Raw genomic sequence first — 25525 nt, forward strand, 5'->3', positions numbered from 1 at the left:
GCATCAATCAGACAGGGGGGCAGTGTACCAACATTGACATTTATCACAAACACGTGAGCTACATGTACGGGGAAAATTCTTGCTTGCCCTGCCCTGCTGGTTTATTTCTTTTTCCAATGGAAATGGAATGCATCAGGTAACCATCTTTGTTCTCCTGTACAATGGGGGTGTCATACGTATTGAATTTCTTTTTTTGTTTTTAACAAAAGAAGGTGGTAAACTTGTTTAGTATGGAATCCAAGGTTTAGTTCAATTATTTTATGAAGTTATACTTAAGATGTGATATTTAATAAATTTTATTAAGGTTTAAATCTCAATATTTGTAACATCTTCTTTATCTTCATGTTGTAGTCTTCTTTGTACAAAAAAAAAAAAAAACTTAATACCTACTAGGCTTAGACCTTGCCACTTATACTATATATATATATATATATATATATATAATCTTGTATAAATCTAATTAAGCCACGTTAGGGATGATGAAATGTTGAAACCTCAAAATTCTCGTAAAGAACTCAATTTAACAAAAGAAGCTAGTAAAATTGTTTAGTATCGAATCAAAGGTTTAGTTCAATATTTTATGAAATTACACTTAAGATATAATGTCTAATAAATTTAAAATTTAAATTTTAATATTTGTAATTTTTTTTATTTTTCTACTGCAGTTTCTTTGAAAAAAAAAATACTTAATACCTACAAGGCTTAGGCCTTGCCACTAGTGCTATATGTATATTATATCTTGTATAAATCTAATTAAGCCATGTGATTGATGATGACATGTTGCAACCTCAAAATCCTCAATTTACCAAAAAATCAACTTTCCTATACATATGAATTACTGAACATTGCAGATGTCTACTCCATAATTGTTGGTAACGAAAAATCATCAGGTGCAATGTCTTCCCTTGGTTTGCTTTGCTATTACTCATGTGAAGAAACGTCCCTACCCTTATTGTGTGATAAAGAAAGGCTCAAAAACGAGTAGTAAAATTTACTATGGAAAGACAATCTATCTTTATCTTAATCTTAAAGAATATAAAAGCATGTTTAATATGAAACTAATAATAAAACATATTTAGCAAAAAAAATAAATAAAAAACTTCATACTTGAGATAATCTAAATATGAGCTTGAAATCCATAACGACTGAATCCAGGATATATGTATGCCTTGAATTTCAAATTGTTGTTAGGTTAATTAATTTAACCCTAATTCCTAATCCACCTATTTAAATATGTACCATCGCACAGGCTCAAGTGGTAGGGGGAGGGGGAATATTGGGGTTGTAAAAGAAAATGGAAGGCCTTTTAAAAAAAAAAAAAAGTACCCAAGTCAATCCACATAAATAATGACTTGGAGAATGGAATATTTTTGTCAATTTTATTTTTATAATACAGTCAATAATTTTCTTTAGACAATATTAAAGATCAATTGTTTTACATCCATACGATGTATTTAAAATTTTATTTTTAAAATATACTCTCCATAAAAATTAATCCAAATTAAAAACAAAGTTTTTCTCTACTGAATGGACTAAACTTTTTAAGCTTTCAAAGTTGTCAATTGCCAGCTATTTTATTACTATTTTTCATCTGATCAGATTTCAATTTAGATAGATAAAAATTATTTTCTTTGCTCGATAACCTCACCTATCAATCAAAAGGGACAGAGAGACACAGAGACAGAGAGAGAAAAAAAAAAAAAAGACAAGGTGAAATTCTTGAAGCAGAGAGGAATGGAAAAGTTGATTATTAGTAAAAAAAAAAAAAGCAATAATAAAAGGCTGGTTTGCCAGCTATACATCTACTGATATTAGCCTGTAGGGCAATAGCAGAAGTGTATTTAGCGGTGGATTATGCGCCACTTCTTTAAAATGGACCGGCGCTTATCGCGGAAAGAAGAGAGGATATAGACCGCAACTGTCTTTACCTTCTCGCTGGTGTGCTCTGCTCGGGACCATTTTTCTCCTTTTGCTTTGCTTTGCTCCTTCACCCCTTCATTTTATTTCATTCAACTCAATTGAGATTTAATTTTATTTATAATTTGTTCAAAGAAATTTTTAGATATCTTTGACCGAATTATTAAAAAAAACTGGTAAATATATATGTTTAAAGAAGAAGGGCATTTTTATTCATTTTTATTAGCTTTTGAAAAGTACAGCTCTTTACATTTAATATCTAGTACTACTAATTTCATATTAGTTTGGATTAAATTATGCAACAATGTGTTAAGTTAGTCCCTGTTAAAACAACAAAATGTAACTATGACTTTGCTGTTTTTACTTTTCCAAGGGAGAGAGAGAAAGGGCAAGGGCTGGGACCAACACACACACATAAATAGGGCAGCTGCTGAGAGTGAGGAGTCTCAGAAGTGAAGTCGAAGACTCTATAGCTTCTTTTTCCGCACAGAAAGCGAAGCTTCTCTTTTCCATCATTATTACTCACTCTTTTGCAAGCTTAGTCCCAACACTTAATTTCTTTCTCATTCTTCTCTCAAATTACATTCAATACCAACATATAGCAAATAAAAAAGGTGAAATTTTCAAGGAAGAAGAAAAAAAACAGAAAACCCAAACGAAGAGAGTTGTTATGGATTACTTTGATCTTGAGGTCCCATTCACAAGCTTGGAAGAACACCATTCTGATAAGATTTCAGCTCTCTTCTCTTCAGAATCTGATCATATGCCTTCTCAGAACTATTTTCAAAGTTTAAAGACCAGTGATTTCTACGTTTCTTTCCGACAGGAAGCCATTTCTCTCATTTTGCAGGTATCCTATATTTATATTAACATAGTAACTGTTCTTTCTTTCTTTCAATTTGTATATTGTTTACTATTCTTGCCTTCTGTTTTCTCGTATCGTGTTGTAAATTTGTTTTAGTTGGTCAGGCACAGTATTCTTGTAACCTTGATCCCTACACGCCATACCTGGCTATTAACTACATGGACCGGTTCATCTCCGGGCAACAAATGCCGGTATGTAGTCAAGCTAAATGCTCTCTTTATCTTTGTAGTTAAAGAATTTTACCGTATATAAAAAACTTGAAATAAGATGCGGAGTGTTCATTTGTTTGTCTTTCTTTTCTTGGTAATCAAACAGAGGATTGGTTGATGCATTAGCTAACAATCCAATTCATCTTGAATTTTGCAGCAAGGTAGCCCATGGGTTCTGAGGCTTCTTGTGATAGCTTGCATTTCTTTGGCTGCAAAGATGAAGGAAATACATTTCTCTTCCTCCAATTTCCAGGTAAAACATCTCCTTTGGGTTGATAATGTTTACCGTTAATTTGTTTACCCTCATCCAAGGCTAATACAAATGAAACAGAGAGAAGGAGGATTCATCTTTGACGCTCCAGTTATCCAACGAATGGAGCTTCTGATTCTTGATTCCCTGAATTGGCGAATGAGATCAATAACACCCTTCTCGTTTATCTATTTCTTCATATCTTTGTTCGAACTAAAAGATCCACCTTTGACTCAAGCTTTAAAAGATAGAGCAACAGACATAATCTTCCAAGCTCGTAATGGTAATTAAACAGAACATAAATCATTTCACTTATGTCTTTATCAGAAAACAGCTTAAACCCTTATGGGATGAACTCTGTTTTTGTTACAGAAATCAATCTATTAGAGTTCAAACCATCAATAATTGCAGCATCAGCTCTTCTTTTGGCATCTCATGAGCTATTCCCATTGCAGTTTCCATCTTTCGAAACCTCAATTTTGTCTTATGAATATGTGAATAAAGTAAGCAACCAGTACCATAATGTTTAGTTAATTTTTTTTATTACTTTACGTTAATGAATGAATCTAATAATTTTGACAGGAGAACCTGTTGAAATGCTTTAATGCAATGCAAGAGATGGTGATTAACGAAATGAGCGAGTCAATTGTAGATACGGTGTCAAGCTCAAGTATAAGAACCCCAATAAATGTTTTGGACTGCCACTGCAACAAATCAGAAAGTGAGAGTTCCACTAGCAACATGGCTGCCACAGCAATGCCTGGAAAGAGAGAAATCAAGCGTCGCAAATTGAACGGTTTTTGCAGTGAAAGTAATAGGGTGAAGATTTCCCAGATTCAACCATGTGGATAAGATTTTCAGCCCGACTTTCATTACCTAATGTGCTAAAGGATAAAAAAAAAAGGGTCATGAATGGTTTTGATTAGAACCTCAAGAGAGATGGCACAATATCACTAAGCCCCTCTTTTTTCTTGCCATTTTCTTTGACTAATATTTGAAAAAGAAAAAAAATAATAAAAATTTTGGTGATGAGAGTTAGACAATCCATTTTGTTTCATGGGGTTTTTTTTTTTTTTTTTTTTTTTCTTTTTTTATTTATCTAATTATTAAATGTAACCGGGGGCCAGCTGTTGGAAACGGGACAAGGACAAAACATGGCTTCAAATGTCAAAATAGTATTACTTGTTGGTGTTAAAGTTGTGTTGTTTTATTTATTTATTTTTTAAATATGTTGTGTTGTTTTATAGCAGATAGGGAATAGAGCAATGCTTCATTGAATAAGATATTATAATGTAAACTGCAAAGTAAGAAAATAGTTTCCTAGAAAAGGCAAAGATGGAGGTTTCATTTCTCATGTCAAAGTATAGAATATGACTATAAATTAGTGAAAAAGACCGAGGAAAATGAGATTGGCGGGAAAGAACACACTCCAATTCCTCCAATCAGTACTTGAGAAATTACAAAAGAATTTGTGGGGACAAGAGAGAAGGCAACGTCCAAGGCACGTTGCTGTCTTAAATGATTTTGGTATCTTTGTCGAGAAACTACACAATTTATGTGTTTGAAAGCAACCAGGGTGAGAAATAACGATGTCTTATCTTTGTGGGTTGTTCTGGAATTGAGAAGCATAACAATTTATTGCTTTCTTGAATTTTTATTTTGTTCAAGCTCAAGATTAATCAGTCAGCTTAATTATAATGTTTGTTTTCTTGTTTGTCAATTGGGGAAGATGTTTGTGTAGAATTCAATTGTCTGCAAATTGCAAAATTTACTATTAATTGATAGATTGGGCAATGTTTGATGGTCCTGAATGAAGCTCTTGGCCCACTTTTGAAGGTAAAAAATGTCAGAAAATTGAATTCTGTAGACTGGAAAACATCATCTTAATTCAGGGACCACTGGGCTTAGATGGTCCAAGGATTCAAGCCCAAATTGTATGTCCAACTTCTAAATCAGTGTATAAAGTTGTTTCTGCCATTGCTGTACTTCAGTTTTCTTTCACAAAAATTGTGAAGTTGTTTTTTTCCATGGCAATGACAAATTTCACCCAAAATAAAAAATAAAAAAGAAAGTGAAGGGTAAAAGCTCCTTTTGCCTTCCCTTTGCCTCTCAATTAAGTTGCATAAAAGTATTCACTCTTTCTTGATTTTAATTAAGGTAACTGCAAATTTATTGACCATAATCCACTGTCCTAGATTACAAGTTCAACTGATTTATACTACAATATTATTTGCATATTTTATTTTTGTTTTGCCTGCATTTCTTTTTTTTAATACAGGAGAGAAGTTAAAAGCCACAATCAAGATTTCCTACCAAATTCCGGATCAGTCCACCAGAACCAAGATTTGCCCGCATTCAAAAAGGAAGCTGAAAACTTTGTTGCTATAAGATATGCACATGCATGGACATTAAGAGCTGGCATCCATCCAAATCCAATGCCAATAGCCCAATACCACTAGTCTAGCTACAACCTGCACAATACTATTTATGAACACTTAAATGCGCTAGAAATTTAAGATGGACAAAGAGAATGCTCAAAAAAAAAAAAAAAGATTGGAAAAGAGATTATTAGCCCCCGTGGATGTTTTCTTTCATCAAAAAGTTGAACCAAACATCATCACAGGAATTACCCCGATACTGGAACCACTCCAGGTGAGAGCTGGATGAAGAAACTTCAGGTTCTGCATAAATGGCCCCAGAATTCTCCGCTCTGTATGATCCTTCTGCAGTGAATGGCTGCTCCAATATGCTTTGAAGTTCTCCAAATGTTTCGGATGAACCAATAGTTTGCTTTTCATCAATTTTGGCTGCAGGGTTGGAGCTTGATGACGGAAAACTGTCAGTAGAAAATTGTGGGAACAGCTGGATTGCACCACAGCTTTCTGAATTTGGTGCTTTTGGAGCCTTGGCTGGTGGAAGATCAATTTCGGATGAGCTCTTCTGTTCGGTTTCAACATTGGATATTTGGAAAGGTTCACTTTTTGGCATTGAGTTGTGCTTCAAACGTTTGCTCAAGTGAGTATGCCAATAATTTTTAATCTCATTGTCAGTTCTTCCAGGCAACCTTGACGCAATCACTGACCATCTGCAAACTTCAACTAATTTCTTAGTTCAGAAAATCCAACAAAATTTATCTTTCATTACAGGAAACTGCTCAAATTCTTTTATAATCATGCAATTCAGGTCTCAATATGCCAGATTTCATCAAATAAACAGAAAATACTAATTAGAAATAATTACTATTTACACACATGAATTGGGCTCAATGGTAGCTGAGTGAATCCGATTCTCCAAAATTCCTAAAATCCTCACACAGACCAAACATGTTATGGTTTTTGTATAGTATAACAGTAAAGTTAATTCATTTTTAAAATTTCAAGGGACTTAATAGGAAATTCTGCTGGAAAATCAGCATCAGTTGCAGTAACCACGACAAATCGTAACCTGCATAGTCATCAACACTCACAGGGATAGTTCTATGTACAACCTTCAGCACTTACCGATTTCCAAGCCTTTCATGCAAATCAATTATGGTTTCCTCTTCTTCCCTAGTGAAATTTCCACGCTTAATTCCAGGTCTTAGATAATTCAACCAACGAAGTCTGCAACTCTTCCCGGACCTTTGCAATCCTACAAGTAAAAAACTACATAAAAGACTGGATAAAAGTGTAAATTAGTAGCCAAAAACTTTAGTATTTCTCTATGATATTGCTTATTCCGGAGCACGTTTTACGGTTTTTTTGCTTAATTACCTGCTGGTTTGGCCATCTCTGTCCAATTCCAGATACCATATCTATTAATATAAGCTATCAATTTGTGGTCTTCTTCGGTACTCCATGGACCTTTTCTCAGAGCTATTTTTTCGACCGACTTTGCCATATCTGCAAGATGTAAATGAATCAGATTTCAAGCTAATGCAAAAGCAAAACGTTTTATAGAAAGATTTGTTGCAGTTTATCTTATGATTCTGTGGAAAAACGCGTTTCAATGTCCCCAATTTTCCAATGATTTGACGATTACAAGGCAAAGCATTTATTCCAAAGAGGATTCCTCGTGGAACATCTCTTATTGGTATTATTCCAAATGCTTATATATAGAGGTCGACGCATATTTGTTAATTTTGTTCTTTGTCAAGAAAAGGGTTAAAAAAAGACAGAATATCCTGAATTATTTATCTATATATATATATATATATATATATATATATAGGAGGACTAGGTATGATAATTAACTACAAATGCAACTACTCTGATATAAGGCTGCTGATATCTTGTGACTTAGGTCATCGCTTATGCAAAATTAAATAAGAATGAAAAAAACAAGTCAAGTAGATAAGTGCAAAATTAACCAACAGTCACAAACTTACATTAATCAGTGTATAAAAGAATCAAGACATGACAAACAGTACACCAAGTTTGAACTTCATTTGCCTTCAAATTTTCAAAATGACTAGGAAATGCTGGTGGTGTCATGGTGTGTTTTCGTTGAAGAAAATTGCCTTGTAAATATTAACATTCAGGCAAAAAACAATACTTTCACGAGGGCAATGAGAAAAGACAGCCTTATATAACAAATTTTATATAGGAAACGGCTACCAAGAAGGGTAATTGAGGTTGATGGCTTTATCAGATTATAATTAAAGTAATTAAATTAATAAAACTATGGCACTGTAGTGACATTTTATGACCGTTTGGTACTAAATTTATAGAATTATTGACTAGCAGGTTTCTGTGAATTAGAAACTGATATTTTAAAGAAAGTACATCGTGAGGACAAAAAGTGGTGTGAAACACATTGATTTGAACATAATAATAGTATATAGATTAATCTAGGTCTTATGAAATAAGTTTTGAATATTTGGAGTTTGCAATCAACACAGGAATCAAAGTCAATTAGGTGTGTTTTGGTTACACGTTTCTCGAGTAGTTAAGTCCTAGATTAAGGATTATACTAATAACGTTTATGATGGGAACTGGTTTTGATAATGTAATTACCATTTACTTTCTCTGGCAAAGAAAAATGAAATCCAAGACAGTTGAAGTTTAAGAGAGTAGCTAATTAAATCAGAACTACCATGAGCCCAGATTAAAATCCAACCCTAACCAATCACGGTCAATTCATTTAGAAGCCCCTTTAATTAGGCCTTCAAGAAATTTACAACGAAGCCTCATTAGTTTTTTTCTTTTTTTTTCTAACTAATTATTTTTTGTTAGAAAAATGAGGTCCAGCCTCATGTAAGTGATTTTGGACTAAGTAAAGGTCATGGGCCTTGATCTTTCATTTTACACAGAGCCCTAGCTACTTAATAAAAAAGAGGTGGGGTTGTTTTAAGGGTGTGTCGAAAACCAAGTAAAAAAAGAAGAAAAGTAAAAAAAAGCAGAAAGAAAAAGAAGAAGGGAGAGTTGGTTGAACGGAAGTCGATCCGTGGTCTGATTGAGTTGGAACATTGTCAGGAAGTTTATGATTCAGAGTTTTACATTATGAACGGTGAAGATCGGGTTTGAAGCTCTCTAAGAACAAATCCATGGTGTATTTGTTGAGTCACTTATTTGGTGAGATTTCTCCAATTGTTTCTCTAATTGTTGATTAGCTTTAGTTTTAACTAGAGAAGAACGTTGTATACCTATTATTTGATAGTGAAGATTTTTCTGGTGGTCCGTGGTTTTTTCCCTCTACATTGGAGGGTTTTTCACGTAAATCTTGGTGTGCTTTATTTTTCCTGCGTTTTTGATTATTGATTGTTGTCTATTGCTTCTGTATTATTGTGATTATTGCTTCAGGTGCAACAAGTGGTATCAAAACGAGGGTTATTTTGAGACATCGATACAGAAGCAACCCAAGATAGAAGTAAATTTTATTTGAGATCATTGAGGGTGATACAGGTTCTATGATAAAATTGACAGCATCGAATTATTCAATTTGGAAGCCTATGATGGAGGATCATCTATACTGCAAAGATTTGTATGAGCCAGTATTGGGTGATTCAGCTAAACCAACAGATATGAAAGATGAAAGCTGGAAGAAGCTAGGTAGAAAGATGCTGGTTACAATCAGAAAATGAGTTGATATCAGCGTGTTCCATCATGTAGCGCAAGAGTCAGATGCTCACATTGTTTGGAAAAAATTGATAGATTGCATGAGAGAAAAACATGTATGAATAAAGTTATGCTTGTTAAAAAACTTGCAACTTTATAGTACAGGGATGGATGATCTGTTACAGAGCATTTGAGTGATTTTCAAGATATATTTAATCGGATGACTACTATGGAGCTTAAGATGGATGATGAAATAAAGGTATTATTTTTTTTGGGTTCATTGTCAGACAGCTTAAATACTCTAGTTGTGACTGTTATTAATTCAGCTCCTGATTATAAGGTGACATTGAAGATGGTAAAAGGCAGTATGCTTAATGAAGAAGCAAGGTGAAAAGATGTAGACCCATGAGAATCAAGCTCTGGTCACAGAAAACAGGGGTAAAAACATCGACAGAGGTCAGGACTCAAAAGGTCATGATAAGTCTAAACATAGATCCAAGTCTAGAGGTAAAGTAAAGTGTTTTTATTGTGGTAAGACGGGTCATATAAAACGAAACTGTAAAATCTTGAAGCAAGAGTGAAAAGATGAGAAAGGCAAGAGTTCAGATGATGACAATGTTGTAGCAGTGAATTCAGATAGTGATTCAGTTACTTTGATTTGTACACATGGTGATTGTAATCATGTTTGTGATCCCGACAATGAGTGGATAGTTAACATAGGAGCGGCATATCATTGTGTTCTTAAGAGAGAGTTGTTTATAACTTACAAAGTAGAAGATCTTGGTTGTACCAAGATGGGAAATAAGAGTGTATCATAGATTGTTGAGATTGGTGATATTGTTATACAAACTAGTACAGGCTACATATTGACTTTGAGGGATGTCAGATACATTCCAGATATGAGAATGAACTTGCTTGCTATTAATGTCCTTGATAAGGAAGGATATGAAAGTTGACAAAAGAATGCACAGTGAAAGCTTCTCAAAGGATCTATGATAGTTACAAGGGAAAAACTATGCTGCATAATGTATAAGACATGGATGCAATTGAACGGTAACCAGGTAAATGCCATTGAAAATGATGTTTCAGCAAACTTGTGGCACAAGAGGCTGGCACACATGAGTGAAAAGAGGTTACAAGTTTTGGCAATGTAGTCTTTTATTCCCTTGACTAAAGGTATGTTTCTTGATTCATGTGATTATTGTTTGTTTGATAAGCATCATAGAGTTTTTTTTCGTAAAAGTTCTCAGAGAAAAGAAAATAGATTGAAATTAATTTATTTTGACGTATGTGATCCCATTGAGGTTGAGTCATTAGGTGGTAGTAGATATTTTATTACTTTTATTGATGATGCTTCATGTAAGACTTGGGTATATATGTTGAAATACAAAGGTCAGGTACTGCAGTATTTTTAAAAATTTCATGCCATAGTTGAAAGGATGATAGAGTTACCTTTGAAGTGTATTTGAACTGATAATGGTAGGGAATACACATCTAAAGGCTTTGAAGAATATTGTTCAAAGCATGGGATCAGGCATGAGATGACAGAACCTGGAACACTGTAGCATAATGGTATAGTTGAAAAAATGAATCGCACCATTGTGAAAAAAGTCAGATGTATGTTGAGGATAGTAAAATTACCAAAGTCATTCTGGGGTAAAGCAGTCAACACAGCTTGTTATTTACTTAACAGGTCACCATCAGTTCGTTTGGGCTTTGACATTTCAGAAAGAGTGTGGACAGGTAAAGATACTTCATATTCTTATTTGAAAGTTTTTGGGTGTAAAGCATTCATGCATGTGCCGAAAGAACGAAGATCAAAGCTTGACAGTAAAGCCACACAGTCTGTGTTTGTAAGATATGGTGATGAAGAATTTGGTTACAGGGTATGAAATCCAGTAAAAAAAAGACAGTCAGAAGTAGAGATGTGATCTTTCATGAAAAAAAAATTATAACAAACTTGAGAAAAATGAGAAGACTACATGAGTTACTGTTGAGTGTGATGTTTCAACACCGATAAAGATTTCACAAAAAAGAGCCACAGATGGTGAAAATGAGCAAGAAACAGAACTTGAGGATATGAATAAGCCAACCACAGTAGGTGATGAGCCAGATACAATTAGTTTTGAGCAGGGAAAGCAATCCTCTCTACCTGAGAATGTTGAGCAAGGGGAGCTACCTTCGACATCAAGTGATGTAGAGTCTCAGCCCAAGAGATCTACTAGAGAGTACAGGCCATCTACCAGGTATCCAAGTTCAGATTTTATTTTAGTTACCAGTGAAAGGGAGTCAGAAAGCTTCCAAGATGTGCAGGCTACTCCGGATAGAGAGGACTGATTAAAAGCAATGAAAAAAGAGATGGAGTCATTGCGAAAGAATGGTACTTATGATCTTGTTAAACTTTCAACAGGGAAAAGGTCATTAAAGAATAAATGGGTGTTCAAGTTGAAAAAAAATGGTGATAAACTAGTGAGATATAAAGCTCAATTGGCAGTAAAAGGTTTTTCTCAGAAACCAGGCATCGATTTTGATGAGATTTTTTCTCTAGTTGTAAAGATGAGTTCTATTCGAGTGGTACTGGGATTGGCAATTAGTTTGAATCTTGATCTTGAGTAACTTGATGTTAAAACTGTATTTTTGCATGGTGATTTACAGGAGGATATTTATATGACTCAACCTGAGGATTTTGAAGTGAAAGGGAAAGAGTACTTAGTTTGCAAATTGAAAAAAACTTGTATGGCTTGAAACAAGCTTCGCGACAGTGGTACAAGAAGTTTAATTCTTTTATGGTGAGTCATAGCTATAAAAGAACAACAACAGATTTTTATGTGTATGTTAAACAATTCTCTAATGGTAACTTCATTATCTTATTATTATATGTTGATGATATGTTGATTGTAGGACAAGATGCTAGTATGATTTGTAGGTTGAAAGAATAATTGTCTAACTCTTTTGATATGAAAGATTTAGGTCTAGCAAAGTAGATTCTTGGTATGGATATTATCCGGGATAGAAAAGCTGAAAAGCTGTATTTGTCACAGGAAAAGTATGTTGAACGAGTGCTTGGTAGATTCAACATGCAACATGCTAAATCAGTTAGCAGTTCACTTGCCAACCATTTTCATCTAAGTAAGAAATCTTATCCAGTGTCTAAGGAAGAGCAACTAGCTATGTCTAGTATTTTTTATTCTTCTGCAGTCGGTTTTTTACTGTATCTTATGATTTGTACAAGGTCTGACATTGCTCATGCAGTTGGTGTAGTGAGCAAATTTTTTTCTAATCCGGGGAAGGTTCATTGGGAAGCAGTGAAATGAGATTTTAGATATTTGAAGGGTACTTAAAAAATGTGCTTGACTTATGGAGTTTCACAACCAGTTTTGGAAGGCTTTACTGATGCTGACATGACAGACGATCTTGATGGTAAGAAACCTACTTCAGGGTATTTGTTCACTTTTGCAGAAGGAGTTGCATCTTGACAATCTAAGTTACAGAAGTGTGTTGCTTTGTCAACTACAGAGGTTGAGTATATTGCTGCAACCGAAGCATGTAAAGAAATACTTTGGATGAAACGTTTTCTTTTTGAATTGGGATTGAATCAGAAAGAGTATGTGATATTTTGTGATAGTCAGAGTGCTTTAGATTTGAGTAAGAATGCCATGTACCATGCTAAAACAAAAGCACATTGATGTTAGATATCATTGGTTACGTTCAGTGATTAAAGAACGGCAGATGCTATTGAAGAAATTTCATATTGATAAGAATGTAACAGATATGTTGACTAAGATACTTCCTAAGAAAAAGCTTAAGCTTTGCAGTAACTTTACCGGAATGAATTCCCTGGCTAAAGTAAGTTTCAAATGAAACTGCTATGGTGATGAATCTCCTCCTAATGGGACTGGAGGGGGAGATTATTAGAAAAATGAGGTCCAACCTCATGTAAGTGGTTTTGGACCAATAAAGGTCATAGGCCTTAATCTTTCATTTTACACAGAGCCTTAGCTACTTAATAAAAAAGATGTGAGATTATTTTAAGGGTGTATCGAAAACTAAGTAGAAAAAAAAGAAAAACTAAAAAAAACAGAAAGAAAAAAGAGAAGGAAAAGTTGGTTGAACGAAAAGTTGATTGAACGGAAGTCGATCCGTGGTCCAATTGAGTTTAAACATTGTTAGGAAGTTTATGATTCAGAATTTTACATTCTGAACGGTGAAGATCGGATTTGAAACTCTCTAGGAATAAATCTAAAATGTATTTATTGAATCACCTATTTAATTAGATTTCTTCAATTATTTCTCTAGTTATTGATTAACTCTAATTTTAACTAGAAAAAAATGTTGTATACTTATTATTTAATAGTAAAAATTTTTTTGATAATCCGTTATTTTTTTCTTCTACACTAAAAACTTTTCACGTAAATCTTAATATACTTTATTTTTTTTACGTTTTTTATTATTAATTGTTGTCTATTATTTTTATATTGTTATGATTATTATTTCAAGCACAACATTTTTCACATACGAATAAACATTTTTCACATACGAATTTCTCTGGTATGGAATATATTATGATTAGGCTTTATTACGTTCTTTAAAGTAACTTCGTAATTTGAGAAATTCCGGTATTCAATAGGAATGCATAAGATATACTATTACCGAAAGATGTTTTGCATTTGAGAAAACCGGAAGACAGGTAACAAATTACCCATGCATCGGTTACTCGCGTGTAACTCAGATAATCTGAGCCATTAGCTCCAGCGGTAGCAATTCTAAAACTTCGATGGAAACAAGGTTCCGTGCGAAAGAAACCTGAATATAGACACAAAAATCACCGTTGCTCTCTCCATCAGGCTAATTTGCATACACAGGGACAAGGGAACCTGAAGCCTGCAAAGGAGCACCTATCAATATGCCAAATTCAATCATGAATGCTAGTACAGTCAGCACTCGGCACAAGCTATGTTTATTCACAAAAAGAAGAAAAAAAAGACATGGAATAAAATGACAAATCTATTTTCAAGCTAATTTTAATATATATATATATATATATATATATAAAAACTATTTTGGAGAAGCATCTACTGCAGTCATGGTGAATAGGGTGTTCCCTAATCAATCAAGGTCTACCTGGAGGGCATATACTCAAAGTCTACCTGGGGAAAGTAACAATGTAACGTCAAGTTCGATTGGATGTCCTAAAAACTTCCCCCAAATTGTTACAAATAGTTTCCTTTTATGCACATGGAAGCAACGTTGTCTTTCACCATTCCCGCAGGATTCCATGGTTCAAGCTGCACGCATTGCTCTTCCACCTGCTTGTATAACATCCCTCCAACAAATAGCAAATTTTGTGGGATGTTTGTAATTCGCCGTTGTATCCAATATTCATTGTACAACTTCTCACATTCAAGCCTAATCATCACCATTCAAACTATTTTGCGTGCTGCAGGGCTCAGAAGTCTTAATTGATATAGGAAGAGGAGGATGTAGCTCAAAGAATGCTCTGCTCCCTTCACCATGGCTTCCTATGCATATATCACCACGACCGTGCCATGTACCATTTTGGACATTGTTCATCTCCAATGTTCTAGACTCCTGCTCCAAGTCAAAAAAAAAAAAAAAAAGAAGGCACCATTATTCAGTTAAAATGAAAGATTTGAAGAACGCTCAATATTTAGTAAAAATAAGAGATTTGAAGAACTTAAATTTGAGCCACATTTGACTTTGATTCTTTCATAGTATTGCTAATTGAAAGAGTCTCATTGCATTTTTGGATTGTAGAATCAGTAAATAAAATACTCAAAGTTCCAAAACAGTTTGGCAAGGACAAGAACCTGGGATAATGTACAGCAAGGGCAAATAAGATGGTAGATGCAATCATCCAAAAAGCTATCATTACCCTGCAAACAAACATAATCCCCAACAATAGTATGATTTCAGCAAAAATTGTAACAGGAGTGCAAGATTATAAGAAAAGAAAAGTAAGAAATGTAAATAACTATCAGAAATCTATAAAAAATACAAACATAAACCAAAGATCAGGAAAGCATGATCATTGATCATGTAGTTGAAATTCAAGGTAGCTAGTCTTATCCAGAAAATAGATCAATCAAACACCATCTTTTACAATTAATTGTATGAGCTGACAATGAACAGGGTCATATGTATTTATCAAGCTTTACTATTCTTATAAGCAAAAGACCAGAAGTTCAATGCATTGACAATGCCATAATCAAGACGAATCAAGAGAAATTATTATAACTGCCCATAAGACTTTTGTCCAATTGTAAAAAGGCAGGCTTTGGCCCAAGGAGATCCAAGATTTAAATTCCCCACCTCAGTGTGTATGACAGTGTGAGTGCATTGTTAAGTAACAATTATAAATTTGGGCTCTTGTAAAAGAATGGAAAGCACCATGCATTTATTCCAAATGTTGTGCAAAACAGGATTTCCTCAATCTATTTGGTCCTTTTGACACCTCTATGAAACTTAGAAGTCAGTCCACAAGAACTATAACATCCTCATTCAGTATAAAGAGGTCAACAAAGTTGATTATAAATACAAAAACTACTAAGCAGAAGGAAATATCATAGGATCACTTATCATTAGACCCTACAATCAGAAAAGAATCAAGCATTATAATGAATAAAAGTTCTCACCCTAATATTGAATTTTCTCTTAATCTGTGTACGGAAAAAACCCAAGTATGCTCCAACAGATATGATGAAAGCAACAGCTAAATACAGAAAGCAATTCCACTTGATGACAATAAAGGCAAGGAAGTTGAGAAATGCACTCACAACAAGAATGAAATAAACAGTTCCCTGCAAAAGCACATTAAGAATTCAGGACATATTGAAATATAACATCACTGGAACTCTAAAGTGCAGGAACTAGAATGCATATAAAAGTTACAAAATCCCCAAACTTGCCTATCATGAGGTGACTATGAAAACACATATTTGGGAAATATCCATTTCGAGGTATGGTATTTTGAGTTGTAAGAAAGTAGAAACATGACAATTTTTACCTGAAGAAAACAATAACCGAAACCAGCCCTCCCCATGTTCTTCCCAAATCTGTAGCAGGGGCAACTACAACATAAGAAAAAAAAAACACCATTACACAAACATTAAAAGAAAAAAAAAAAAAAACTATCAGCTAAACCTCATGACAAGTAACTCAAAACAAAAAAAAAAGGGGGTGGGTGGCAGGGTGGTTAGAAACTCGACTAAACAGCTAGAACCAGTTAATCAACCAATTAAACAACTTTAAGAGATTAAACTAAATAATTTTTGAACTAACGATAAAATTCTTTCCTTTTGGGGCTAAAACTATTTTACAGGAAAAAAAAAAAAAACCGAAGCCGCGAAAAATATATATTTTTTAAAAATAAAAGATTTAGGGTCAGCAAAAAAGAACAGGTTTTTCTTTTAAATCAGTTTCGTAAAAGTAAAGGTTATTTCTATGTGAAACTTTGTTAGGTGGCCTCCATAATTTTCGGATTTAGACACACAAATGAAAAAAATAGAGAAATGGAAACCTTTTTTAGTACTACTATTTTTTTTTTTCAGAAGTTTCTTTCTCAGAAAAATTATTAATTTTCCATGGAAACAAACAACCTCTTCTCACAATAAAGAGAGAGAACTGACCAGGCAGATTGCAGAGCGAGACGGCGGTCATCGAAGAAATCAAGAACAACTTCACCTTCCCACATCCTCAAAACGCCACCAAAGTCGGCGTTTCCTTGTTCTAAACTATCCTCAACGGTTTCAAGTTTCCTCCATTTACCTTGGGTTTGCAAAGCCACCGTCGAACATAACATGTCGAAATCCAACACCGCCATTCCCTCTAACAACCTCTCTTCTTCTTCTCCTTCCTCCTTGTTCCCATTTACAACAACTTTCTCTTGCTTCCCTAATTCCGCCATTAAAACCAAACAACGGAAATTTCACAGCTTTATTTTCTTCTTTCTCTTTACAAGGAGGACAATAAATAGCAGCCCTTTGGGTTGGCGGGGGGAATTAATGGGGATGTGGGACCCCAAGGGAGGCGGATAAATGACCGACCAGCTGTTGCCCCGTAGGATTCACATTATAGGAGTTTAAGATTGTAATATTGTAATAATTGCTATATTAACGTTCTAATCTACCTTCACTAGTTTCCCACCAGAAAGAAAATCTTTAATTATGCTAACATTATTCTCTTTCCTATTCCTTTTTTGGGTAATTATTGGATAATTAATGGTAGTAATTGTTTCAACTTTTCATGCTTTAAATTTGGACAGAGAAAGCAACCAGCTCTTTTTTGGGCTGTTACAATAATGTTGACCAAAAGAGTTTGAATTGGATAACATAATCCAAACCCAAAGACATCTTATTCGATTTTAGAATGTAATGGATTGAATTTAAATTAATATAATATTAAATTTAAGTTTAATTTAAAAATTAAAAATTTAATTTAAATTTAATTTTTTAAATTTAAATTTAATTTGATATAAAAATTAAATCACTTAAATTCATTCTATTAAATTTTATTAACATATAAAAATAAATTTAATTTTTATATTAAATAAAAATTTAATTATTTAAGTTTGAATTCGAATTAAAATTTAAAATATTTTATTAATTAAAATAATAAAAATATATTTTAATATAAAATTTTGATTAAACTCTTAAATTATTCTTATCAAATATAAAAATATTTAAATTTAATTTGATCGATAAATTAAATTATTTAAATTTAAATTTAATTAAATAATAATTAATTTAAATTTAAATTTTATTTAATTTAAATTTAAATAATTTATGAATATTAATATATTATTTATATTTTTAATTTTAACACGATATGTTAGCACGATATGTTAGGTTTTTTTTTTTTTTTTGGTGTCTTAATACACGCAATAGTATTAATAATGTTGGTGAAATTAAATAGTTTAAAGTTACTTTTATAAATTGAAACATGGATGGATAGGCAAGCAACAGCGTGGCGTCGGGAGCCACTAGCCAGGGAGATACTGAGCTGTACCACAACCTAATTAATCCTAAAAAATGTACCCAAAAGCCAAAGCTATTTTATTATAAATTATGTGTGGTGGAGAAGTGAAAGTGAAGCAGCAAGCGACAAGGGGCAGAGGCAGACCGAAGCAAGGGGGCAGTGGTTGTGGTGGTGGTGGTGGTGGTGGTGGTAGTGGTGGGGTCTCTATCGTAATACTTGATAGGCTTTGATGATCAGATCAGATAAGCTTCTTATGATTCCCAATAAAGGTCGTTTGAGAGTTATCGCAAATTATCAACCACCCCACGTGCAAAAAGCGTTTTGTGCTGACTAATGAAAAAGATTTGTGTAATCTTCCCGTAGTCCATATAAACTATCTTACTCACTTATCACTACGCGCAATTGTATACAGGCAGCGGATGCAGTGCTTTTGGTTGCATTACTGAACATTTTATAAAAGGGCCACTATCAAATCTGGCCGTTGTTTTGTTGATGTTGAGAGGACCAGTCAGCCTAATGAGATTTGACTCCCGCGTCGGCGTCATGCATTACCCTTGTTTTGCTTATCTTCCCATCTCTACTTAGCTTGCATTCTTTGTCTAAAAAAAAAAAAAAAAAAAAAACTATTGAGTTTCACATGATTTAACGACGCGGAAGAACCTATATTCTATTGATAGAATATGAGTTGTGACCAAAAACATGATTTAAACAACTCCGTTATTGTCAGTTCATCTGATGCAATACCATATCCATATCCTACCCTTTAAAAGAACGGCTAAGACAGTCTTAAGCACAGGACAAAAACTAACAGGCAGCGAGAGTTCTACATATGAACCTGCAGTTTGGCTCACTGGGAACCTTTTCATGAACCTTTCCTAGTGATAATAGTAATGAATAAAGATTGGAGTTCTATTTCTATATGCGTTTTCCCTCGATTAGAAAACAATGGGAAGAAGTTCAACATTTCAACGCCTATATTTACCATTTTAGTTTCAAAGGCAAAAGGCTGAGCCTTAACATGTTTAAACATGAAAAAAGAAACGATACCACCATTGCTCTGTTACAATAAAATTAAACACATTCATACCAGAAGTGAAGATTCGAATGATGTGTAAAGATAACAAATCTGAAAAGCATAAAGAAAATGAAACTTGTTGACCTACCAAAGGGTAAAAAAGAAAGTTTATGTCTTAGATGCAGGTCTAACAAGCCCCAAGCCACTACCACTTCCCAAATGCTTAAAATCAGTGGCTTGAAGTTGATCCCCATGGCCAGCAAAGCCTGTCCCTCCTTTTTCCAAGGTCACCAAAGTCCTCTCTCTGCATGCCTTATCACAAACCAAACATACTTTATCGACAGCCATAAACCTGTCAGCACATTTCTTGCAAAAGACATGCCCACAGGAGCTAAGGGCTACCAATGATAATGTATTGGTCAGTGTGACCTTGCAGCTTGGACAAATATAAGTCTTATCAAGAGAAGATTTCTTCTGTTCACTGTCATCTTCAGTGAAATAGATAGGAAAAAGGCTCTTCAGCTTGAGTTTTTCCTTGCCTTCTGGACAGATTGTAATAGTGGAAGGTGCCTCAACTTTAACAGATGCTTCTGGAGTTGCCGAGGGAAGCCAAAAAGCTTTCATCGTCCGGAGTGCTTCCTCTTCATAAGAAGTGACCTTCACACTATTTGCCCCATGGAACCCATTCTTGTCTCTGCTGTGGTTTCTGTCATTATATTGTGGTACAGCACCATGATTTTGCTGATCAAATGCATCAAGCTCCCTTGCTTTCTGCAACATCAACCTCTCCTCCTCCTCTTCCTTCTCTTGTTTCTGCTGAGTAGCGTGGGCAGCAAGCTTCCTGCCAGATAAGGAAAAACATTCTTTTGACCATTGACCCCATAAAGAGCAATTTTTAGCTAACTATGAACAGAAGAGTTTTTTTTTTTTAACAAATGCAGTAAAAAGCAACCAAAGGACCTTACTTAAAAGCTTTTTCTGCATGACGCGAAAGGTAGTTTTTCGCATTGGAGACTTCCAATTTATAGTGCTAAATTAACAAATAAATGTGTTACAGAACATTAAAAGCACAAAGTAAGACATTTGAATCCTACTTTGCTTCAATAAAAAGGATGGGGGGGTGTAGTGAAGATGCTCTCCTTGGCCCTCACAAGCTTTCAAATCAGTCTCCTAACCTCCTATCTTTGGGCAATTACTAACAGAAGCTCTGGAAAAATAGCTTATAGCCAATCAACAAGAGAATGTACTGACGTGATCTAATTGTAAAATAGGTTACATGAATAAATTGTCTAGCTTATCATGAAATGCAACAAACTCGGGGATGATCTAAAACCTCGAAAAAGAAGTTAATAAGAACAGCGTTCTTCTTCATGTGAAACTCATGATTGTTGTCATGCTAAAACACATCGCTAATGTTTAGGGGAAACGGCCAGTGTAACTTAGAGAAGACAAATACGAGCACATACTAACCGAAAGCATCCTTACATTTGCAAATACAAAAGTTTGTTAGAACTTAGATCTCTATAATAACTAGCTTCTCTACTCCCATTCAGTTCTGTTTCTTCCACTTTCAATTCTATCACAAAGACAAAGCAACACAAAAAAATGGGGGCCATCAGAATAGTTTGTAGTGGCCAATTAAATTAAAGAGGAAGCTGAGTGAGGTGACACCTCAAAAATTTTTTGCCACCAATCATCAGCCAATGTTTTTACATGCACCTCCACCTACAGCCATTATGATCCACCGAATACCGAGAATATCACGTTCTGAAGATCTTATGCCTTAGCTGTTGAGAAACAACCCCTCAACCAAGAAAAAACACAAATTCCAAATTTTCCTCTTTTACTAATTGAATTACATCCTACTGATAGTTACAACTTGAATTAAAGTTAAAGGCACCACCCCAAGAAATGATAATACAAACAATTAACAAGTCCTTAACATGAACTCTAAAGAAAGAAATTGAGCAAAAATGCCAATCAATCACTCATCGAGTCAAACATCAAGGCACTGGGCTAAGGGGGTACCTTTGGATGTCCTTTTTCTGGGCTAAAAGGCATTCGAGAATGCATTCTTTGCAAAAGACATGACCTTTTTGGCAAGACATAGGATTGATGAAAGGCTTCAAGCAAAGGCAGCAAGCATCGAATGGCTTAATCGAGTCTTTTCCCAACCTCTCCTTTTGAGTCCCGTATCCTAGCTTCCTCTTCTCATCATACGTGAAGAAGGCTAAATCGTTGTTGTTCTTCGAGTGTCTTTGTGGCATCTTTGGTTATTTGACTGGGAAAGGGAAAACCCTAACCCTAATTAACTTCAATTGTTATTGGATTGGAAGATCAAGTAAGAGACAGAGAGGGAGAAGTGAAACCCTAGAAATTACCAGAGTTCGGATCTTCAGAAATTGGATCGACTTTTCTACTCTACTTTTTGAAGAGGAACCGAGAAGACGCTTTTTTCGGTCTGATAAGTTTATCCAAACGGTGCGCATACAGCCTTCTTTTTTCTTTCTTTTTTTTTTTTTTTTTTTTAATTTCTAAAATACTTTATTGAAAACATGGAAGCTATGGTACATAGAAAATGCCATATTAATAATTATTTGATGAAAATAAAAGACAATTACAGAATAAAATGGTTGGCCAAAGTTATGTGCAGTAATTCATTATCCATGACAAAATAGGTTTTCTTTTATCGTGTGAATGAAGTTGATTGCTTAATTTAAGCGTTTTCACAAAAATTCAAATGAATAAAATAACACGTATCAAAAAGAAATCCAATGGACAAAAGTGAATAAATCATGGGTTTTTAAAATACAAAGACTCTAAATTTAACGATTTATTAATTTTTTAAAATAAAATTAAATAAATTTTATAATTTAAAATATAACTAAATAACAATATAAATATAATATAAAAATAAAATATAAAATAATATAATTAAAAATTTTAACAATAATTATAAAAAACTTTAATAAAAAACAATTCAACGGTTCCGTCTTTGTGAATCTCATGGTGAACTGAGGAAAAGGAATTTGGGCTTTTTTTTTTTTGTCAAACGATTAAACCAAACTCTATTGTTTGAGTGCAATTGGTATTCCCATTTGCACTAGAAAAGGGTCCCACTGGTTTCCTGGACTCTAAGCATCGTCAAGGGTGGGGTGGCACCAAATTTGCCACTTGTTCAATGTTCATTTTTGTTAAAAAAAAAAAAAAAACCCTTTGTGCTAACTTGAGTAAACTCTCAGGAGTTTGAAGTACTGTGGTCCAAATAATTTGGTAAATTCAAATGTTGGATACCAAATTAGGAAGGTGAGAAGTGTCGTCATTATAGGGAAATTGGCTTTCTCATAATTGGTAGCATTATCTTTGCATTGATTCCATCAAAGTGTATTGGAAATGGAAAAGGATAAAGAAAATGTTGTTGTTATGGAGATGTGGTGCTATCTTCTTTAAAAACTACATGCAACTTTGGCAAATCTGATCATTACAGTGCAATTCACCCCTTAAAAAATTGATAGCTGATTGTCTGAGTCCTACAAGGAACAAGTGATCCTAGGTTGAGGTTGGAAAACAATCTAAGTTTCTTTATAAAGAACAAAATTTATTAGCTGTTATTAGCCTCTTTAACAGTGGCAGCTATGCATTGGTACAGAATGTGCTTTCAGCTTCAATTTAAAACTAATTTCAACAAGAAAAGAAAGATTAAAACACATACATTTCTGCTTTAATTAAACACAAACCAATACAGATCCATCAAGACTGGCTGACTTCTAATTAGAGAAAGTTACCTCGTACTAAAAGAAAATTAATTACAGTAAAAATGCCATTAACATCTTGAAGCAGCTTTTGCCATTTGTAGATATCAAGCATTTTTGTGACTTCTTCATCCATCTCCAGCAACCATACACTTCTGTAATTCCTTGAGAGAGTCTCGCACTGGTATTTTCTGGTCTTTCAGTGACCAGAAGGCATCTAAAGAAGCTGATTCATTTGACAAATTCATGATGTTGTGGAGAATATGAGCAGTCTGGACGATCCTGCTTCAAAACAGAAATTGAGAAACGTCTAAAGATCAGGTTCTGGCTTAAATGAATGAAAGATTCCAGGACTAATCAGGATTATTAAAGTGAAATTAAGAGAGAAGGATTATCTTACTCGAGAAGCGGGCTCTGCAGTCTCACGCATGCGCTTAAATGAATGTACTGTTCTTGATTGAGAAGCAGTTTCTTGGGTGCTGCCAAACCTGGTGGAACATTCTTCACTTGTTGAAGAACTGGAAACTGGTGGCATAGATGACCATGGAACCACTTGATTTTCTTCATCACCACCACTGTCTCCATCATCATCTTCGCTACTGTCATCTTCCTCATCAAGATCACCATCTTCATCTTTTTCATCGCTTGTTTCTTCATTTCTTATCTCCTCTCTACAAGCATTTCTATTCACACAATTTTCGCAAACAGAAACAGTCGGGCCAAGCTTTGGTCCGGAGCCATTCCAGGGCGTAGGAGATTGACAGAGGTGGCAAAGAAGAGTTCTTAAATGCTTCGCAACCAGAAAATTGGCCCCATGTACACTGAAGTCACAATCCCAGCACAAGATGGCTTGATCTGATTCACAACATATCTTTGCCAGAGAGTTGCAGAGCTCACACTTTTTCATTTTTTTTTTCTTCTTGTTTTAAGAGAATTGCCTTCAAGCTTGAATTTTCATGTGCGTGACTGAGTTTTATGCCTAAATGTTTTGTTTTTATTTCTGTTTACCCCACCCTAGTGTTTTTAAATACATAACACATGCTCAAGGCAACTTGTCAAAATGTTTATTAAATGTATAAATGCCCTTTCTGCTTTCTTTTTCCTTTTCTTAAATTTATTAATTTTATATTTTGATAAATCTCACATCTTTTTCAGATTTGGGAAATCTTCCTTTGGAATTGAAAGTAACGCACCAATAACCTAGAAAGAACTATGGCTGTTTTTGTTTTGAAATTTCACATTGGCAGTAAAGAATATTAACAGTACCAAATTGATTGACTTTAAAAAATTTTGGTAAATGAGAAGCAATGAATTGTTTACCAGAAAAACAAAATGAATCAACAGAAAACAAAGGGGGGCAAATTTGCATTGAAATTTCTTAGGTGGGATTTTGGTCATCTATTGGACATTCAGTACCCACCCAGATCTTGCCACATCATGTTCTATTCAATATTCAATTCATAATACTAGTCCTAAGTTTTGGGGTCCAGGCGTCCAGCTCTGAACCTAAATATAATTCGTTTATTTTGTTGCTGCAAGCGTAATCTACTTCTTTGCCATTAAGTGAACTAATGTTGATCATGAATGATAAGCCATTACTCTTTGTGGACCTTTGTGTCAATTTCAATACTCCTCTGTCGGGCTCCGCTTGTTACAGTACTCGCATAAGACACCTGTCTGAATCCCAGTGAACTATCTATTTCTGTGGACATCATGGTAGTGTTTACTACATTTCCTTCTAAGGTGAGTAATTGGTTGCGCTGGTTTCAGACGGCGACGTTTCTAACGAGAATTTTTTAAAAAGAAACGTGTTTGACAATAATTAATATGAAATAAATTATATGTAAGATTTATAGTGATTCGATTTTAATTATTTATATTTATGAATAAAAAAATTATTATAAATATAGAAATTATAAAAAAATAAATATTAATTATGAGCCTAAAATAATATTAATTTCCACGTTTTCTACCATTTAACTTATAAAATTTCTTTTAGTGTTAAAATTATAAAATATCTTTTATCTCATATAATCCGATGCTTTTTTCAACTCTTTTTCATACCGTACAAATTTATTTTTCATGTAGAGTCACATAATAATTATAAATTTTTTATAATTATATTTACTTAAAATTTTTGTTTATTAAAAAAATTATCTATAAATAAACTTAATTATCAAATAATTATCTAATTCATTAAATTTCACTAAAATTCAAATTAATTTTTATTTTAAATTTAAATTAATATCTAATAAATCTCTAATTTAATACAAATTCTATCAAAATATTGGTTTTCAAGAAACCTACTGCACTTTTTCGAATCAATGTTAACTCCACCTGCAATTGACGCTTATTATAGCACATCTTTTCTTACATCTTTTTTATTTTACTAACACAATTTACAATAACAATTTCCTTCCACAACTGATATAGGATAATTTCAACAATCTTTCCCTTTACTTATTGGGCTGTGGGGAGAGTTTCTATA

General features: G+C 33.9%; 5 protein-coding genes across 9 annotated transcripts; 1 reads left to right on the forward strand and 4 right to left on the reverse strand.

Moving 5' to 3' along the window:
- The first annotated feature begins 2275 nt into the window (after window positions 1–2275).
- Window positions 2276–4631, forward strand: LOC111318771 (putative cyclin-D6-1). Its single transcript, XM_089755458.1, has 6 exons — window positions 2276–2767; window positions 2887–2973; window positions 3149–3244; window positions 3323–3524; window positions 3614–3744; window positions 3824–4631. The coding sequence occupies exons 1-6, from the start codon at window positions 2588–2590 to the stop codon at window positions 4091–4093; spliced, it is 966 nt and encodes a 321-aa protein (XP_089611584.1). The 5' UTR covers window positions 2276–2587; the 3' UTR covers window positions 4094–4631.
- A 247-nt stretch (window positions 4632–4878) lies between these two features.
- On the reverse strand, window positions 4879–14056 carry LOC111318772 (transcription factor MYB15-like). 2 transcript variants are annotated; one of them, XM_089755555.1, is made up of 5 exons: window positions 13927–14056; window positions 6994–7122; window positions 6742–6871; window positions 5872–6326; window positions 4879–5712 (listed from the first exon to the last, which is right to left on the reverse strand). In XM_089755555.1, the coding sequence occupies exons 2-5, from the start codon at window positions 7118–7120 to the stop codon at window positions 5702–5704; spliced, it is 723 nt and encodes a 240-aa protein (XP_089611681.1). In that variant the 5' UTR covers window positions 7121–7122; window positions 13927–14056; the 3' UTR covers window positions 4879–5701. The 2 variants fall into 2 exon arrangements, with proteins under 2 accessions (XP_089611681.1, XP_022777377.1); XM_022921642.2 differs by having other exon boundaries at window positions 4881–6326.
- Window positions 14057–14217: 161 nt separating this feature from the next.
- Window positions 14218–17265, reverse strand: LOC111275122 (uncharacterized). Of its 3 annotated transcripts, none has more exons than XM_089755556.1 (5): window positions 16923–17265; window positions 16301–16364; window positions 16071–16094; window positions 15105–15170; window positions 14218–14865 (listed from the first exon to the last, which is right to left on the reverse strand). In XM_089755556.1, exons 1-5 carry the CDS (start codon window positions 17198–17200, stop codon window positions 14683–14685), a joined length of 615 nt encoding a protein of 204 aa, XP_089611682.1. In that variant the 5' UTR covers window positions 17201–17265; the 3' UTR covers window positions 14218–14682. The 3 variants fall into 3 exon arrangements, with proteins under 3 accessions (XP_089611682.1, XP_022716013.1, XP_022716014.1); XM_022860278.2 differs by having other exon boundaries at window positions 15930–16094; window positions 16923–17262; XM_022860279.2 differs by lacking the exon at window positions 16071–16094 and having other exon boundaries at window positions 16923–17264.
- Window positions 17266–19330: 2065 nt separating this feature from the next.
- LOC111275123 (E3 ubiquitin-protein ligase CSU1-like) lies at window positions 19331–21901 on the reverse strand. Its single transcript, XM_022860281.2, has 3 exons — window positions 21667–21901; window positions 21314–21566; window positions 19331–20126 (listed from the first exon to the last, which is right to left on the reverse strand). The coding sequence occupies exons 2-3, from the start codon at window positions 21550–21552 to the stop codon at window positions 19454–19456; spliced, it is 912 nt and encodes a 303-aa protein (XP_022716016.1). The 5' UTR covers window positions 21553–21566; window positions 21667–21901; the 3' UTR covers window positions 19331–19453.
- Window positions 21902–22979: 1078 nt separating this feature from the next.
- LOC111275124 (uncharacterized) lies at window positions 22980–24412 on the reverse strand. 2 transcript variants are annotated; one of them, XM_022860282.2, is made up of 2 exons: window positions 23438–24412; window positions 22980–23322 (listed from the first exon to the last, which is right to left on the reverse strand). In XM_022860282.2, the coding sequence occupies exons 1-2, from the start codon at window positions 23942–23944 to the stop codon at window positions 23269–23271; spliced, it is 561 nt and encodes a 186-aa protein (XP_022716017.1). In that variant the 5' UTR covers window positions 23945–24412; the 3' UTR covers window positions 22980–23268. The 2 variants fall into 2 exon arrangements, with proteins under 2 accessions (XP_022716017.1, XP_022716018.1); XM_022860283.2 differs by having other exon boundaries at window positions 22980–23319; window positions 23438–24402.
- Between the last annotated feature and the right edge of the window lie 1113 nt (window positions 24413–25525).

The sequence above is a fragment of the Durio zibethinus genome, chromosome 26 (assembly GCF_047325235.1).
Source record: "Durio zibethinus cultivar Kanyao isolate XHJ-2024 chromosome 26, ASM4732523v1, whole genome shotgun sequence".
In the NCBI taxonomy this organism is placed as follows: Eukaryota; Viridiplantae; Streptophyta; class Magnoliopsida; order Malvales; family Malvaceae; genus Durio; species Durio zibethinus.